Here is an 18,644-nt window from a genome sequence, read left to right on the forward strand (position 1 = left end):
ATATTTGAAAAATTATTCCAAAGGAATATAAAATAATTTAACTAAACTCCAGTTACCATTGCATTTTAGTCTGTTTAATATGATGATATCAGACATACTTTATAGCCGTGGTCACCAACCCATTGATCGCGATGACTGGTTGATCGGGATGGCTCGACCAATTGATTGCGAGGCGTTCGGGGCTCCCCCGATTCCACCCACCCCCCAAGAAGCCCCACTATCTACCTTCGAAAATGGAGGTAGTGCCGGCTTCCCGTGGGGTGGAGGAAAGTCTGGCAGCTGCGCACCACTTCCGGGGTTTCCAGAAGTGTGCTGCCTGCTCCACTCCTCCAGGTCTGTGGCGCACCGGGAGGAGGTAGGAGTCCCGAAGGAAGGCTCATGCTGGGGGCTTCCAGGGTCGGGGGTGGGGAGAGGGAAGGCGCGCACCGGGGCTCCCTTCCTCTGCAGGGAAGGAGGTAGGAGTCCCAGGGGGAAGCGCGTGCCGGGGAGGAGGTAGGAATCCTGGGGGTAAAGAGCGCGCCGGGACTCCTCTCCTCTGTGGGGGGAGAGGGGAGGAGTCGCAGGGGGAAGTGCGCACTAGGGCTTTCCTCCTGGGGGGAGAAGGGGAAGGGACGTGCGCACCAGGGCTCCCCCCTCTGTGGGGGAGGGGGGAGGAGTTCTGGGGGGAACCGTGTGCCAGGGAGGGGGGAGGAGTTCTGGGGGGAACCGCGCACCGGGGCATCCCTCCTTTGCGGGGGAGGGGGGAGGAGGCCCAGGAGAAGGCTCTCGCCGGAACTTCTCTCCTCTGGAGGGTGGGATGGGGAAGGCGTGGGCCGAGGATTCCCTGCCCCAGCCAACACCCTGCTCCCTCTTCTCACTGGCACTCTGCTCCCACTGGCATCCTGGCCCCTGCCCCCACCAGCACCCTGTCCCTTGCCTCCACTGATACCCTGTCCTCTGCCGCAGCACCCACTAGCACCCTTCCCCAGTACCATGTCCCCTGCTCCCACCAGCACAGTTGGGGCCACATTAGTGAGGCTTTGGAGGAGTGGTTTTTTTTTGCATCTCACTTGTGTGGTCCCAACTGACTTTTCAGTGACCCCTGAATCAAAACAGGTTCTCATAAATAAAAACAATGCTGAAACTTTTTGCGTTGACATTTTATTTAAAAATGAAGCCTGGCCAAAAAAACCCATCTGTCCACAGCATCATAACACTCCTGCACCCCTCCCCCGCCTGTCCCACTAGACCCTAGATTTGAGCCTATCATACATTGGAACCCCCTGTCCTGAGCCTCTCACATCGCCAAACTCCTGCACCCTCACATCCTCAGTCTTTTGCCACAACACTCTTGCACCATCCACACACCACAAATCTGCGTCCTGAGCCCATTATACTCCTAACCTCCCTGCCCTGAGCCCCTCACATTCCCCAACCCAAACTCCTGCACCCTCACATCCACAAGCCTGTGGCTTGCTCAGTACCCCAGCCCTCCACCTGACCCCAACACTCCCCAGCCTGCAGCCCCCTCCCTGAGCCAGCATCCCCTCCTCCACCTCCTCCTGCATCCAAATTCCCTCCCAGAGCTTGCACCTCTCACCCTTTCCCACAGCCAAACCCCTCATTCCCACCCCAGAGCCCACACATCCTGCCTCAGTGAAGGTACAGCTAGACTGCAGGAGTTTTTCTAGGATTCCAGAGGTATCCCAGAAAAACTCTTCTGCATCCAGGGATGCATTTGTTCTTCCACTTTTTTTAGCGGAAGAGCAAACATGCTCTTTCGGTAACCCCTATATTCCTCTTTCCACAAGGAATAAGGAGGCTTCCAAAAGAAAGGGTTTTTCTGACATTTGGTCCAGTCTAAACAGGCCAAATGTTGGAAAAACCTCTTCCTACAGAAGAATTTGGAAAAAAAGCAGCAGTATAAGGGTTGGGGATAGCAAGTGATGGAGAGGAGGAAAATATAGAGGGCAGAGTGGGGCTTTAAGGAAGGGGCGGGGCAGTAGATCTTGGCTTTTTCTGTCATTTAAAAAGTGATCTTGGGTGTAAAAAGGTTGGAGACCACTGCTTTATAGCAACTAGGAATGCGATAATGTACACAGTTAACCAATGAGCCTGATACAAAGGCGGCGACAGGGAGAAGATGGGGCCACTTGGATCCACGGGAGCTGGTTCTCCTGGGGGCCAGCTTAAAAACTGCCTCCTCAAACATGATACCTTAGAAGTATCACACACTGTTACTCTTTTGGGACCAAGCACTCACTGGCTTGACATTGATGACTAGAGTGATGCCATGTTCCAGAAGCATGTCCTGGGCAATTCGGGATACAGTCTTCTCCACCAGAACCAGGGTAGGCCTTACATCCACTATCCGCTGCACATAGTTCTTCAAGAACTCCCTTTCCTACTGACCAAGAGAAAGAATGACAATTACTACCGTCTAATTTCTCATAAAAAGTGAAGCAGTCTCACATCTAGGTCACTTTCAAAATATTGTGTCATTTCAAACACTAACCCTGACTTTGAGTTACTATGGTTACTTAAGTGATTTTACAAATCTCTCTAACTAGATTTATGAGGCATTGCTCTGGTCCTTAACTCCAATAAGGTTTTTTCCCTTCATTCAAATCATTGTTCTGGGGTGGGGATGGGGATAAAGGGTTCAGTATGCAGACAGTCCTGGGGAAGAGAGGACAACCCCAGCCTACTCTCACTGCAGTAGCTGGGGGAATCATGGGAGACACCATGGAAGCATGCACAGCCAGGAGAGGAGTGCAGGTCCCCTGACGGGGAGACAGACAAACTCTCTGAAATATAGTAGATAATTGTCCAGCGATCTAAATGGGTTTATAGCTGTCCCAGCCTGCATCTCTGGCCCCTTCCTGCCCCCTGTGGTCATTCTATAGTATAACTGTTCTTCCTACTAGACCTCCCCCCTTTCCTTTGTATGAGACTCTTGAATTCCAGGTACATCTCATTGTGCTGGCACTACCAAATCTTTACCTTGCTTTAAGTTTAAGACAAAGCTGTATACCAAATGTATTGGTCCTAGTTCTTACTGTTCAGGAGGAGTTCTTGAACAAATAGACTAACATTTGGACTAACATATGGATGGACAAACATTTCTAATACATACACACACACACACACACACACACACACACACACACACACACACACACACACACACACACACACACACGTTGGACATCCCTGGTCCGGCACCCTTAAGACCTGACTGGTCCCAGATGAGGGATTTTTCTGGACTAGGGGAGGACATTTCATGCCCTCTGCTACCGCCCTACCTCTCACCGGGCTTCATGGCTCGCCCCACAGCCCAACTGAACCTTGCACCAGCTCCCAGCCCCTACTCAGCCCAGCTGAGCCGTGAGCTGACTCCTGGCACCAACTACCCCACAGCCCAGCTGAAGTGCACGCTGGCTCCTGCAACTCAGTGGAGCCAAGTGCTGGCTCCCTATGACCCCCTCTCAGCCCAAAATACACACATGCTGGCTCCTGGCTCCCCAATCACGGGCCAACTAAGTCACATGCTAGCTCCAGGGCTCCCACCCCCTGCAGCACTCCGGCCCTCTCGGACTGTGAAACATTGTGGACGGGTGGTGGTTGTCGGGGACTCCCTTCTAAGAGGGACTGAGTCATCCATCTGCCGTTCAGACTTGCAATCTCAAGAAGCGTCCTGCTTACCGAGAGCTCGTATTCAGGATGTAACCAAGAGTTTTCCAAAGGTAATTAAACCTTCAGATCACTACCCCTTCCTGCTTCTTCATGTAGGAGCTAATGATATGGTCAAGAATGACCTTAAGCTGGTCACAGCAGATTATGCTGCACTGGGAAGAAGGATCAAGGAATTTGAAGCTAAAGTGGTGTTCTCATCCATCCTTCTGGTTGAAAGAAAAGGTCCGAATAGGGATCGTCAAATTGAGACAGTAAATACATGCTTATGCAGGTGGTGTCGGAGAGAGGGCTTTGGTTTCTTTGACCATGGGACTCTGTTCCGGGCACAAGGATTGTTAGGAAGAGATGGGAATCACCTAGCCAAGAGAGGAAAGAGCATCTTCATGGGCAGGCTTGTGAACCTAGTGAGAAGGGCTTTAAACTAGGTTTGTTGGGGGACGGTGACCAAAGCCCTGAGGTAACTGAGGTAAGTGAGGAAGTCGGACCAGGAAGGAACACAAGGAGGAACAAGCAAAAAAGAAGGAACTCTGACTGAGAAGGAGAAGACAGGGCGATCAACTGGTTATCTAAGGTGTTTGTACACAAATGCAAGAAGCCTGGGAAACAAACAGAAAAAATTAGAAACCCTGGCCCAGACAAAGAACTATGATATGACTGGAATAAGAGACTACGTGAGATGAGTCGCATGCCTGGAGCGCTGTCATAGAAGGGTATAAACTGATCAGGAAGAACAGGCAGGGGAGAAAAGGAGGAGGAGTTGCATTGTACGTAAGACAGCAGTACAATTGCGTAGAGCTTCAGTATTTAGAGAGAGAGAAAAAGACTGTTGAGAGTCTATGGGTTAAGTTTAGAGGTGGAAGCAACAGAGGTGATGTTGTGGTTGGCCTCTGCTATAAACTACCACATCAGGTGGATGAGGTAGACGAGGCTTTCTTCGGACAACTGAGAGAGGCTTCCAGATTGCGGGTCCTGGCTCTCATGGGCGATTTTAATCACCCTGACATCTGGTGGGAGACCAATACAGATGCACACGGAAAATCCAGGAAGTTTTTGGAGAATGTTGGGGATAACTTCTTGGTACAAGTGCTGAAGGAACTGACCAGGGGCCATGAACAGCTTAACCAGCTGCTCACGAACAGGGAAGAACTAGTAGGGGAAGTAGAGGTGGGTGACAACCTGGGAAGCAGTGACCATAAGATGGTAGATTTCAGGATGCTGACAAAAGGAAGAAAGGAGAGTAGCAAAATACACACCCTGGACTTCAGAAGGAGACTGATTCCCTCAGAGAACGGATGGGGGGGATTCCCTCAGAACTGATGGGCAGGATTCCCTGGGATGCTTACATGAAGGGGAAAGGAGTCCAGGAGAGCTGGCAGTATTTTAAAGAAGCCTTATTAAAGACACAGGAAGAAACCATCCCAATGCGCAGCAAGACAAGCAAATATGGTAGGCAACCAGATTGGCTTACCAGGGACATCCTTGGTGAGCTTAAACACGAAAAGGAAGCTTACAGGAAGTGGAAACTTGGACAGATGACTAGGGAGGAGTATAAATATTTTGCACGAGAGTGCAGGAGAGTTATCAGAAAGGCAGAAGTGAAATTGGAATTGCAGCTAGCAAGGGAAGTGAAGGATAACAAGACAGGTTTCTACAGGCATGTTAGCAATAAGAGGGTGATCAGAGAGGGTGTGGGGCCCTTACAGGATGAGAGAGGTAATCTAGTGACAGATAATGGGGGAAAAGCTGAAGTATTCAATGCTCTCTTTGCTTCGGTCTTCACAGACAAGGTCAGCTCCCAGACAAATGGACTAGGCAACGCAGTATGGGAAGGAGGTAGATAGCCCTTGGTGGAAAAAGAACAAGTTAAGAACTATTTAGAAAAGCTAAACATACACAAATCCATGGGCCTGGATTTAATGCATTCGAGGGTACTGAGGGAGCTGGCAAATTTCATTGCGGAGCCTTTGGCCATTATCTTTCCTGATCTCCATGAGTTTTCAGAGATCCCGGATGATTGGAAAAAGGCAAATGTAGTGCCCATCTTTAAAAAAGGGAAGGAGGACAATCCAGGAAACTACAGACCAGTCAGCCTTACCTTGGTCCCCAGAAAAATCATGCAAGGAATCCTCAAGGAATCCATTCTGAAGCACTTGGAAGAGGGGAAGTGATCACGAATAGTCAGCATGGATTAACGAAGGGCAAGTCGTGCCTGGCCAATCTGATTAGCTTCTATGATGAGGTAACTGGCTCTGTGGATATGGGAAACTCAGTGGATGTGATAGACCTTGACTTAAGCATAAGCATTTTATACGGTCTCCCACAATATTCTTGCCAGCCAGTTAAAGGAATATGGATTGGATAAATGGACTGTAAGATGGGTAGAAAACTGGCTAGACTGTCGAGCCCAATGGGAGTGATCAACGGCTTGATGTCAGGTTAGCGATTGGTTTCTAGAGGAGTGCCCCAAGGATCTGTTCCAGGATCGGTTTTGTTCAACATCTTTATTAATGACCTGGATGAGGGGATGGATTGCACCCTCAGCAAGTTCACAGATGACACTAACCTAGGGGGAAAGAGGTAAATACGCTGGAGGGCAGGGATAGGGTCCAGAGTGACCTAGACAGATGAGAGCATTGGGCCAAAAGAAATCTGATGAGGTTCAACAAGGGTAAGTGCAGAGTCCTGCACTTGATAAGGAAGAATCCCAAGCATTGTTACAGGCTGGGGACCGAATGGCTAAGTAGCAGTTCTGCAGAAAATGACCTGGGGATTACAGTGGATGAGAAGCTGGATATGAGTCAACAGTGTGCCCTGGTAGCCAAGAAGGCTAATTGCATATTAGGGTGCATTAGGAGGAGCATTGCCAGCAGATCCAGAGAAATGATTGTTCCCCTTTATTCGGCTCTGGTGAGGCCACATCTGGAGTACTGTGTCCAATTCTGGCCCCACCACTATAGAAAGGATGTGCACGCATTGGAGAGGGTCCAGCGGAGGGCGACCAAAATGATTAGGGGGCTGGAGCGCATGACCCATGAGGAGAGGCTGAGGGATTTGGGTTTGTTTAGTTTGCAGGAGAGAAGCGTGAGGGGAGATTTGATAGCAGTCTTCAACTTCCTGACGGGAGGTTCCAAAGAGGATGGAGAAAGGCTGTTCACAGTAGCAACAGATGGCAGAACAGGGAGCCAGGATCTCAAGTTACAGTGGGAGAGGTCCAGGTTGGATATTAGGAAAAACTATTGCACTAGGAGGGTGGTGAAGCACTGGAATGGGTTACCTAGGGAGGTGGTGGAATCTACATCCCTAGAGGTTTTAAGTCTCGGCTTGACAAAGCCCTGGCTGAGTTGATTTAGTTGGGATTGGTCCTGCCTTGGGTAGGGGGCTGGACTTGATTACCTTCGGAGGTCTCTTCCAGCTCTATGATTCATGCCAGATCATGGATGTTGCTAGACCAGAGAGTCCCAGATTTAGAGGCACAACCTGTAGTAAGATTAGTTTCACCTGCTACTATGTGAAAGGCTAATGCAGAAAGGAGAAACTAACTAACCAGACAGTGAAATGAAATCCACAGGGTACATCTGTAGCAACAGCTATAGGTTAACAACTATTTAGAAAAGTTTAACATAGACAAATCCATGGAGCTGGATCCAATGCAACTGAGGGTACCGAGGGAATTAGTTGATATGATTGTGGAGCCTTTGGCCACTGTATTTGAAAATTTGTGTTGATCAGGGGAGGTCCTGGACAATTGGAAAAAGGCAAATGTAGAGAATAAGGACAATCCAGGGAACCACAGAACTGTTACCCTCACTTCAGTCCTCGGAAAAATCATGAAGGGGAGTCTCAAAGTATCCATTTTGCAGCACTTGAAAGAGAGGAAAGTGATCAAGAATAGTCAACATGAATTCACCAAGGGCAAGTCACGCCTGACAAACCTGATTGCCTTCTATGACAAGGTAAATGGCTCTGTAGATAAGTGGAAGGTGGTGGACGTGATCTAGCTTGACTTTAGCAGAGCTTTTGATATGGTCTCCCACAGTATACTTGCCAGCAATTTACGGAAGTATGGATTAGATAAATGGACGATAGGTGGATAGAAAGCTGTCTAGACTGTTGGACTCAACAAGCAGTCATCAATGGTTGGTTAACTGGTAAGCATCACCTTTACCAGTGGATGTTTACTGGCAATGCTTTTTTTATGATGGTACTGCCCGGTACGTAATACTGGCATCTTCAGTCAGAGCTCAACAACTTTTCTCCTGGAGTACCAGCACCTTTTTTTTAAAAAAAAAAATATACGAAAAAAAGCACTGCTCACTGGTAACTGGTTAACCGGTGGGCTGGAGCAGCCCTCTGCTGTGCCACAGGTCCTTTGAAACAAAATCATCTTATGTTGCAAATAACCAGTTAAAATGAGCCGTAACTAAACCCACCATTAGGGCTCCCAGGTGTCCGGTCAATCCGGTTTTTTAACCTCCTGTCCAGTAAAATTTTTTAGAAAATACCGATACCTGAAATGTCCAGTATTTTCTTTTTTTTTCCCTGCCAGGAGGCGAAAAAACCGGATACCAGGCAATCCTAAAACACACTCGGCAACTGGGCCCACTCCCCCCTCACCCGGGCTCCCGGCCCCCGGACCCTCTGCTTTCCTTGAGGGGGAGGGGTGGCTCGATCAAGAAAACATGATGGCCGCCAGCAAAAAGCCCTGAAGCAAGGGGAAAGCAATGCCTTCCCTGGGTCTTAGTGGTCAACCTCTCCCCCCTCGTACTTAAAAGGGGCCATGCTGTTTTATTTTATTGGCTTAATTTTGGGGGTCCCTTCCCACCCCCAACAACTTTGGTCTTCCCTCATTCCCCCCCCCCCCCCACAGAATTTTTCCCCCCCAGTGGTTTTATTTTTTGGGGGTAGGGTGTTTGGTATTTTTGGTTAAACCATCTGGCAACCCTACTCACCATCCATTTCTCTCTGATTAGAGAGGACAGTATTCAGGAATTTCAAATGCATAACAGGCCACCTTTTTTTGTGTGTCATATAGGCTTATCATAAATTGAGCAAATAAGTACCATTTAGAATGATGTACATATTTAGTAAATTCAGAGGACACTAAACAGGGTTAATACCATACAATTATATTGTCAAAACCAGGACAGAATATAATTTTTTTTTAAACTAAATAAAAATTTTATGTAAATTGGATTTTTTTGATAAAATCCTTTGAGGGACAACACCTATGTAAAGATGGTTTTAAGACACATCATAGCTCAAAGATCTCATAATGGAATAGGAATTTGCATTATAATTCATATTTACAAAAAGTTTCTTAAACATTACGAGTTCAACTAATTCTGGAATTCATCACAAGGGAGCTGAATAACACTGCCTGTTCCTCCTCATTTTTTTGCTCCTTTAATACTGTTTTATCATATTTTGGGTATATATAAATTATCTACATGAGGACTCTCAAAGTCAATCTGAGCTAATGAAAGATCGATCCACTTTGAATTTGTATTTCTTATTAACTCAGATTGCTTGGGATACTCTGAAAGAATCAAAGCCATTGAGTAAATCTACATAGAAATATCTATTATGTTTTAGCATTCTAATGCAAAAAACTAAATTGAGTAACTTATTCATAAAATTCACATTTAATATTGAGGGAGTTGATAGAATCATAGGGTTGGAAGAGACTTCAGGAGGTCATCGAGTCCAGCCCCCTACCCGAAGCAGGACCAACCCCAACTAAATCATCCCAGTCAGAACTACGTCAAGCCGGGACGTAAACCTCTGGGCATGGAGATTCCACCATCTCCCTAGGTAACCCATGCCAGTACTTCATCACCCTCCTAGTGAAATAGCTTCTCCTAACATTCAACCTGTGAAAAGGATGTGGTAAAGCCACTAACCAGAATATGTTAAATGAGCACTAAGTTCGACATACGTGTGAAGGAAAGAAAGCATTGTCTAGATACAGAAGATGTAAGCAAAAAACCAAAATTTAATTGGATGACCTACAAAAACTCCCACGTTAGGGGGAAATAAAAGTAATACAGACCACAAAAATTAAAACAACTCGAATAATGGCAAAGGGACTGACATCAGTATAGTCAGGCAAGTGGAAAAATTACCAAAAAAGGTATATAAGGTTAAACAGATCAGATCAAGAGTGGAAGGATAGCGAATCCATAAAGCCAGGTCTGATCAAGTTGTTCCCTCCCCGGCACAGAATCTCATTACCATTCGTAAGCTTCGAAAGGGGAACACAGGTCGTAAGTTGCAGCAAACAAAAAATCCAAAAGGAAAGATAAAGAAAAGAATATCTCCTGAATTTAAACAATGTTTCTATCTGTCTTAATGTGCGTATTAAATAGATATGACATAACTCCACAAACTGTTCAAAGGTAAATTTTTAATTGTTTTTTTTATATTTTTTTATTTGTATGTTACGCTGTCTTAGAAGCATTGAAGACAGTGAATTGATTTAAGTGAGAAATTAATTAAAAAGTAAATAGAAAATAAAAATCTTTGTTTAACCCTAAAAAGAAGTATTCCATGGTCTGCGGTTTCAAATCCTTTAAAGAACCAAACCCAGTTACTAAAACCACCTAGACCTCCCCCACTGTAACTTGAAACCATTGTTATTTTTTCTGCCATCTGTCAACACTGAGAACAGCCTCACTCCATCTTCTTTGGAATCTCCCTTCAGGAAGTTGAAGGCTGCCATCAAATTCCCGCCCTCAATCTTTTCTTCTGCAGACTAAAGCCCAAATCCCTCAGCCTCTCCTCATAGGTCATATCTTCCAGCCCCCTATTCATTTTGGTTGCCCTCTGCTGTACCCTCTCCAATGCATTCAAATTCTTTCAATAGTCGATGGCCCAGAACTAGACGCAATACTCCAGATGTAGCCTCACCAATGTCAAATAAAGGGGAATAATGACTTCCCTAGATTTGCTGGAAATGCTCCTCTTAATGCACCCCAATATGCCATTCACCTTCTTGGCAACAAGGGCACACTGTTGCTTCATATCCAGCTTCTCATCCACTGTAATCCCCACATCCTTTTCTGCTGAACTGCTACTTAGCCAGTCAGTCTCCAGCCTATAACAGTGTTTGGGATGCTTCCATCCCAAGCGCAGGACTCTGCACTTGTCCTTGTTGAACCTCATCAGGTTTCTTTTGGCCCAATCCTTCAATTTGTCTAGGTCACTCTGGACCCTATCCCTATCCTCTACCTGTCCCCCAAGCTTAGTGCCGTCCGCAAACTTGCTGAGGGTGCAATCCATCCTCTCATCCAGGTCATTAATCATGATGTTGAACAAAACTGGCCTTAGAACTGAACACTGGGGCACTCTGCTTGAAACCGACCATCAGCCAGACATCAAGCCATTGATCACTACCCATTGAGCACAACAATCTAGCCAGCTTTCCAGCCACTCAAGTCCATTTATTCAACCCACACTTCCTTAACTTGCTGGCAAGAATATTGTGGGAGACCGTATCAAAAACTCAATACAAGGTATATCGCATCCACTAACTTCCCCATGTCCACAGAGCCAGTTACCTCATCATAGAAGCTAATCAAGTTGGTCAGGCATGACTTGCCCTATGTGAATCCATGCTGACCCTTTAAAAAAAAAAAAAAAAAAAAAAAAAAACCAAGCTTCCCCTGCATCTAGACTGCTGATGCATTCTTTCGAAAGTAAATCAAAAGAATGCAGCAGTTTTTTCTACCACAGAAAACTTTGTTTTACGAGGAAGAAAACCTTGTTTCGAAAGTGCTCTTTCGAAAAAAGGCTCTATGTAATGCAAACTGTGCTTTTCAAAAGAGAGCCATCCACACTGCCTGGATGCTCTTTCACAAAAGCGGTTTGCTTTTTCTAAAGTACTGGTTGTAGTCTAGATGCTCTTTTTCAAAACAGGCTTGCAGTCTAGACGTAGCCCTAGTGTCAACAGGGCTCAACAGAATGTGTCAGATTATATAATTTTTTCTTGATGTCCCAAGCTCAATTCAGCTGAGAGTTATCCCTCATCACTGAAACTACACATTCTTTTCCTTCTACTCCACCCAAGCTGGAACTGAAGTTAAACAGACATAAATCATAAAAAGACAATGTAGAAAATTTAAACTAAAAGCAGAATAAAAATGTTCTAACCTGAAGAACAATGGGGTCTATGCAGGTGAATTTTGTTTCTTCTCGGTAAAGGTACTCAATGGAACACTTCAGGAGAAGAATTTTGGGATTTTTTAGATAAGTGTTCATCTAGAGAAAGACAGGGTAGTTAAAACAAAGAAATGTTGGTGATAGTAGACCCAAGCCTCCCTCCATGAGGAAGTTTTTTTAAGCTCCTCATACAGTTATCCAAAGCTGACATGCTTACAAAAATGTACCACTAAACCATTTCAACTGGGTGGTGGTATCAAATCAAATCAATAAACAAACTTTGTATTTTGCCAATCTCATATCAGAGAAGCAAGATACAGTTTTATCTACTCTGGAAGACAATTATGCTCTGTAAAGAAAATGTCAAACAAATGAGATCCTGGTACAAATCCCTTTCTTCCATGAGAGATGGAATTGTAGTGGCCCAGGACTCCCTAAGTCACCATAAAATACTAGGTCAATCAGAGTCTCTCCATCTTAATCACTAGCTTTATTTTAGACTTACTTATTGCATTCCATAAAAAAGTGCAATCAAAAGGCTCTTTCTCCAGTAAATCTTACTGAGCTTATTCAACAGTTCTAGAAAATGTTATATTCTATATCTTTGAAGAAAGTTTAGTCCATACTCTCAAAACTCAGATTTCCTTGGACTACAAAGAAACCCTTCTGAATGGAAATAAAACATATGTGCATACTCAAAGAGAGCCAAAAATAAAGAGCAACTTCACAAACCCCTTAAGAGAATGGTTTTTTTAGATAAATTATTCTCAGTGTACACAATCAAGAAGGATAAGTTCCTCTTTAAGTGAAATACCCAGTGCCCTGCTAAAAGAATATAGGCTATTTCATTTATAACATCTTCAATTACCTTTTTGTGTGCAACATTCTTTGTGCAAACAAAGCCATTCACCACCACAGAGTCAAATTTCTTTCCACCTGGGATCTAACGAGATGGCAAGAATTAAAGGCTTTCTGGTTTAACATTCATTTGATCTCTTTAAATTCATTGAATATATGATGTAAGTTACTTACTGAAAAAAAATTGTATTTTACAGCATGCATAAGTTTTTCTAACCTCAATTTGTTCATTTTTATTTTTGTGCTATTATAGACATGGTAGAACCTCTGAGTGAAGAGCCCCAGAGTTTAACACAGTTTATAATTTACTGTATTTGAATGTAAAATATTTAAAAAAGGAAAAATCAGCATTTTATTTCTGTGTAGTAAAGTTTCAAAGCTGTATTAAGTCCATGTTGTAAACTTTTGCAACAACCACGTTTTGTTCAGAATTATGAACAACTTCCATGCCCAACATGTTCATAACACTATACCACAAGTCCCACTATTCCACACAAGTCATGAAAGTGGCCTGCTATTCTGGAACAGACAGGGCACTATTTTTTTTCATATAGATTAGCTCCTGATGGATTAGTGATAATGTGTCACCTTAAAATATTTTAATTTTTCAAGTCTGACTTTTCCTGTCATGCCTATTTGTAACATTCTTATCTTCTAGCAATAGATAATCCAAGTTCTGGTGGGATTGGTGTAAAGATGTCAAGATCTCTTTATATCCACTGTGAGTATGTTATTTAAAAAAAGAGCCTGGGAACAGCAGCTCTACATATCTTGGCATATTTAGAAAGTTTGTCAAGTGGTTAGTGCACCAGTAACCATATTGAATGTGAACATAATGGATGCCAAAAAAGACTCTCTAACTAAATTTAGGTTCCATAGAGGTATATTTCCAAGATCACATTACAGGCAGTCCCCGGGTTACGTACAAGATAGGGACTGTAGGTTTGTTCTTAAGTTGAATCTGTATGTAACTGATCAGTTTCAACAGCGGCTGAATCTGGACACCAGTTCCGACTTACATACAGATTCAACTTAAGAACCCCAGGCGTCCCCAAGTTAACTGCTGCTGAAACTGATCAGCAGCTGATTCCAGGAAGCCCGGGGCAGAGCAACTCTGCCTCAGGCTTCCTGTAGTCAGCCGCTGGTCAGTTTCAGCAGCGGCTGACTTGGGGACGCCTGGGGCAGAGCAGCCCGGGTGCTGCTGGGTTGGTCCAGTAGCACGGCCGCTCCTCGGCGCTACTGGACCAACCCAGCAGCACCCCAGCTGCTCTGCCCCAGGCGTCCTGATTCAGCCGCTGCTGAAACTGATCAGCAGCGGCTGAATCAGGACTCCTGGGGCAGAGCAGCTGGGGTGCTGCCGGGTTGGTCCAGTAGCGCCAAGGAGCGGTGCTGCGGGACCAACCGGCAGTGCCCCACCTGCTCTACCACAGGCCCCGGGCTTTGCTCCACGTCTCCCTAGTCTGCTGGGGGGGGGGGGGGGGCGCACTAGCTGCGTTCCCCCCCCCTCTCCCCCCAGCAGACCAGGGAGACGCGGAGCAAAGCGGGGAGGACCCGGGCCGGACCGCAGCGCTTCCAGATCAGTCTGCAGACCAGGGAGACGCTGAGCAAAGCCGCAGAGGACCCGGGGCCGGACCCGCGGCGCTTCCAGATCAGCGCCGCGGGTCCAGCCTGGGTCCTCCGCCGCTTTGCTCCCCGTCTCCCTGGTCTGCTGGCTCCCCCAGCAGACCAGGGAGACGGGAAGCAGCTTTTCTCGCCCCGGAGGAGGCAGGCGGCAGGACCAGGCGTCCCGTCGCTCCAGTCCTCCGGGGAGAGAAAATCCCTGTTCGTAACTGCGGATCCGACATAAGTCGGATCCGCGTAACTCAGGGACTGCCTGTATTGCAGAAAATCCCTTTTCAGGCAGGGTTTCTCAACCAGTGGTACAAGTACCCTTAGGGGTACTCAAGAGAAGTCTGGGGGGGGGGGGGGGGAGAATTATCAACACAACTGAATTTTGGAAAAAAACTGAATTTGTGTTTTAAGTTTTACAGCACTTTATTATTTTTGTACTTTTTACACCCAAAAATTTCATCGCCCGCCCGGCTACGATTAAGTTGTTTAAACAAATGTGTTGCAATGGTAGAAAAAAAAAATTGTGTCTGAAAACTGGGGATACTTTTTTTTTATATAAAAGGGGGTACTTTATACAAAAAAGGTTCAGAAACACTCATCTATGGCATTAGGCTCTGAAGAGCTGCTCATCTACTAAAATTTAACCTGAGCTCTAATAAAGGAAGGGGCTGCAAATGTGGTCAGGAAAAGATTTAATGAGGCTATCTGCAAAAAAAGTTTGTAAGACACACCTCTCATATTACACAGCTGCCTGAATCAGTTATTTCTGGTAAAGAAGAACAAGCCTGATACTCTTATTCACACCAGCTTCCTGTCAGGCCCCAATCTCCTGCTGGTCTTTATGATCCATGGTCATGAGGACATACATTTTTTTACAACTGCTGCAGTCATCCAGGCATTTTGCATAACTCCTGGAGAATTAATCTACTTCATGGAGGCCGGCTATTGCCCTTGTGTGGAGGTGTTAACTCTTGCAGAATAAGCAGTTACAGGGCAAGAGTCTGCCTTCAGTATAACATGGAGCAGGTTGCCATGTGGCAAAGATCTCTAACTAAACATACAAACAGTTAAAAAAAGTTAAGAAAAGGCAGGAAGAAAGCGAGTTGCAGACTGAAAGGAAGATTGACTCAAGTGCCTTTAAGTCAGTGTTTCTTAAACTTTTTAAGACCGAGGAACACCAAACAATATTTTTTATGAGGAACACCAAGGACTTTTTGTTGAGCAGGAGGGGGGGAAAAAAAAGGGTCAGGAGGAGAAAGTTATTGGGGGGAGAGGGGAGAAAGGTCCCCTGCCCCTTTAAGGATGGCCATTTTGAACTCTGTTGTTCTCCATGGCACACCAGTCTGCCTCGGAACGCAGTTTAAGAAACACTGCTTTAATTGCTTTGCAGCATTGGAGCCAGAAGTTATACAAATCTTTCCTCAAAACAGCAACCATCTTCTCTGAAACATAGGACACATTTGTTACTCATGTTACTGGATTGTAGTTTTTAACCCAGACACCTGTCCTATTAAAAGCTAAATATTCTTTATTTCACACAAATTTTCATCCTCCCACTCCCAGTCACCAGAACTTACTTTTTTTATGTGGACAAACTGGCGGATATCCATATCATCATCTCTGTTCTTGACATCAGGTCGGACAGTTTGAACTACCTGGCAGACCACTGGCACAATGATATCCCTCCAGGATAACGACAGAGACTCATTGTTGAGTAGCTGCTGAAGTAGTGCCATCATATGGTTATGATTACCTGAACTGCAGAGGTATCAGAGTGATTAAGGGAGAGGAAGGGAATACAAATTGCTTTATCTGAAGCAGTGTGACGTAAAGGTTTTTTACACTTCACAGTGTTTAAAATGCAGTAAGAAATTTGAGGAAACATAAAAAGTGTTCCAGATCACCATCATGTTTACTTCTTCTGTTCTATGGTTACAGGCAACAGCATATAGAAACAGAAAGTTCTTAATTTTTCCCTACTGGGACTTATGTTTTTAAATACAAATAAGTGCACTAAGTATCTAGATCAAGTCTCCCTTGAAAAGACAAGGTTCATCTTTTGTTTGACAGCTAATTATTAATTTTATAACTCTAACAGCAAAATGCTCTTTGTTGTAAGTCAATTTCAGAGCACACTGTATATTGGTAGCCACTAAGCAACATCTCTTAGATCGGGGTGGAAAATAATTTTTGATGGGGGTCATTCCAAGATTTTGGAAAGTGCTCAAGGGCTGCACTTTTCCATTTATTACTGGAAGGGGTGCAGAGTCTGGGATAAAGGTTGGGTGCAGAAAGGAGAACAGAGTTTGGGAGGGAGTTTGGGTGAAGGAGGCAGTTGTGACCTAGGGCAGGGGTGCAGGATTTTGAGATATGACCTAGGATTGGAGGGGATTGTGATCTTGGGCTGGAGACTGGGGTGCCATATCCGGTAGGAGGTATGTGGAGAAGCAGGGCAGGGGCGGGGGAATGGGGGTTCAGAAGGTTGGGAAAGGGAAGGGCTGGGGTGTCGGAGGCAGACTCTGACCAGGAGACTTACCAGCCTGCAGCTAAAGGCTTGCAGAGCTTAAAATGTATCTGACTGCTTGGCTATGTGCTTGAGCAAGTAACTGAGCAGGAGAGGAGGGGGGGATTTTGCTTTGTGTCTGCCAGTTATTCAGACAGGCAGCTCCCAATGGCCAGAAACCAGCCAATGGGATTGTGGTGGGGGCAGAAGCAACATCTGAATCTTCCCCCGTCCCCTCAGGACTATCAAAGAGAAAGTGCCCCACAGCCTGCCTCAGGCTCCCCAATGCCTCCATGAGCCAGATCCGGTGGCTTGGCAGGCCGGATCTGGTCCATGGGCCGTAGTTGCTCAGGTATGTCTTAGACACTGTGTGGCAATGTGTAATGCTATCAAGAGAGGCAATTCCATTTAAAGATCATTTTTATGTGCTTGTGTCATGCCATTTAAGGCACACCAAAGAGTTTTCAGCGCTAGAGTCCCAGAGTATCATCCATTCAGCTTATATTCACAATGTCATGTGTACTTCATTGGGGGGAAGGGGTTGCTTTATATTTAAAGACATGTGGATGGTTTAACAATGTGTAGTTTTAATAGCTACTTTTTCCTTTATGACTTACAGTGGAGACAAAATTATTAGCAGAAATTAAAATGATGGGCGTGTTTGTAATGTGTTAATGACATTAATTCAGACACCGAGAACAAAAAAATTGTTTCAAAACTATGGAATCACTAATCCACAGGTACAGCCAATTGCTAAACTCAAAAGAAGGCATCCCTTTACACATACCAAACATAATGAAAATGTCATATATGTTATGCTGCATGTATAAACATGAAATTTCAACACATGAATATGCTACCAGCTAATTTGGCACTAGTGCCACCAATGCAGGTCCAAGAAGATAGACTAAGTTGATGGGACATCAATATCAGTACTCCTCCTCCACAGAAGGCGGAATCTATGTTGATGGGAGAGCATCTCTTGTCAACATTCAGCAGCACTTACAAAGCTTTGAAAATTTTATCTTAGATATCCCCATTAATTCCCTTTTATGTTCTACTTACAGAAGCCTCTCCATGGCTTGTTTCTCTCCATTCTCTTCCCTCAGCAGATCCAGATTGCTGTGGTGCCAGCCTAAAGGTGTGAAAAACAGCTCTTTGGATTTCTCCTCCACCCTCCGATTGAACAGTGATTCTGAGGGGGGGGGGGGGGAAAAGGGGGAAGAAGAGGAGAGAGAAAGGAGAGTTTGTTTATACAAAGTTAAAGATGAATGCTTACACTTTCTCCTCTTAAAAAAAGTTCAAGAAGAGACTTCACCAAGACTAGTCCCGGCCTCTGCTGTGAGAGACTGTTGAAATATTATGTTGTGCAGGAGCCACAGTGTTAGTCACTGACAGTGCTTGGTATTCAGTGTCATCAGCTATAGAAGAGTAAACATGCTATTACATACTTCACGTATGCCAGGTAATTTGTTTTTCTTCTCTCTAGCCTGCCTGTGAGTAGTTCAGTTTTAAGGCAACAAATTAACTATGTATGGTCAACTATCACCTTGTATTGCCTAAAATAGGTAGTAATCTGATTTTCCAGATACATAACCTTTAATTTAAGACATTTGAAAAATGGGACAGTCTAATCTTACATAGTTTTATTTGACAAAGCCATTGTTTTCGAAGCCTTATATCTAAAGGTAGCACTAAAAAGCATTGTTATTCCATTTAGGTCATATACAACTTATAACTCATCTGATGAAGTAGGTTTTACCCACAAAAGCTCATGATCTAATATACGTTAGCCTAAGGTGCCACAGGACTGCTCTTTGTTTTTAAACTTACCATATTT

The 18,644-nt window shown here is 44.9% G+C and overlaps 1 protein-coding gene across 15 annotated transcripts in view; it reads right to left on the reverse strand.

The window, feature by feature from the left end:
* The window catches only part of PIKFYVE (phosphoinositide kinase, FYVE-type zinc finger containing), a 188,419-nt gene that overhangs the window by 62,935 nt on the left and 106,840 nt on the right, over positions 1-18,644 (reverse strand). For 14 of the 15 annotated variants that reach the window (XM_075933821.2, XM_075933817.2, XM_075933820.2 and 11 more), the window contains 5 exons: positions 17,870-17,999; positions 15,879-16,059; positions 12,701-12,775; positions 11,824-11,931; positions 2,243-2,383 (listed from right to left, as the gene is read on the reverse strand). In XM_075933821.2, coding sequence (XP_075789936.1) covers positions 2,243-2,383; positions 11,824-11,931; positions 12,701-12,775; positions 15,879-16,059; positions 17,870-17,999 — 635 coding nt within the window. The remainder of the gene's footprint in view (positions 1-2,242; positions 2,384-11,823; positions 11,932-12,700; positions 12,776-15,878; positions 16,060-17,869; positions 18,000-18,644) is intronic. The other variant, XM_089779802.1, reaches the window with a different exon arrangement.

Source organism: Pelodiscus sinensis, chromosome 7 (assembly GCF_052426305.1).
Source record: "Pelodiscus sinensis isolate ZL-2025 chromosome 7, ASM5242630v1, whole genome shotgun sequence".
Taxonomy (NCBI): Eukaryota; Metazoa; Chordata; order Testudines; family Trionychidae; genus Pelodiscus; species Pelodiscus sinensis.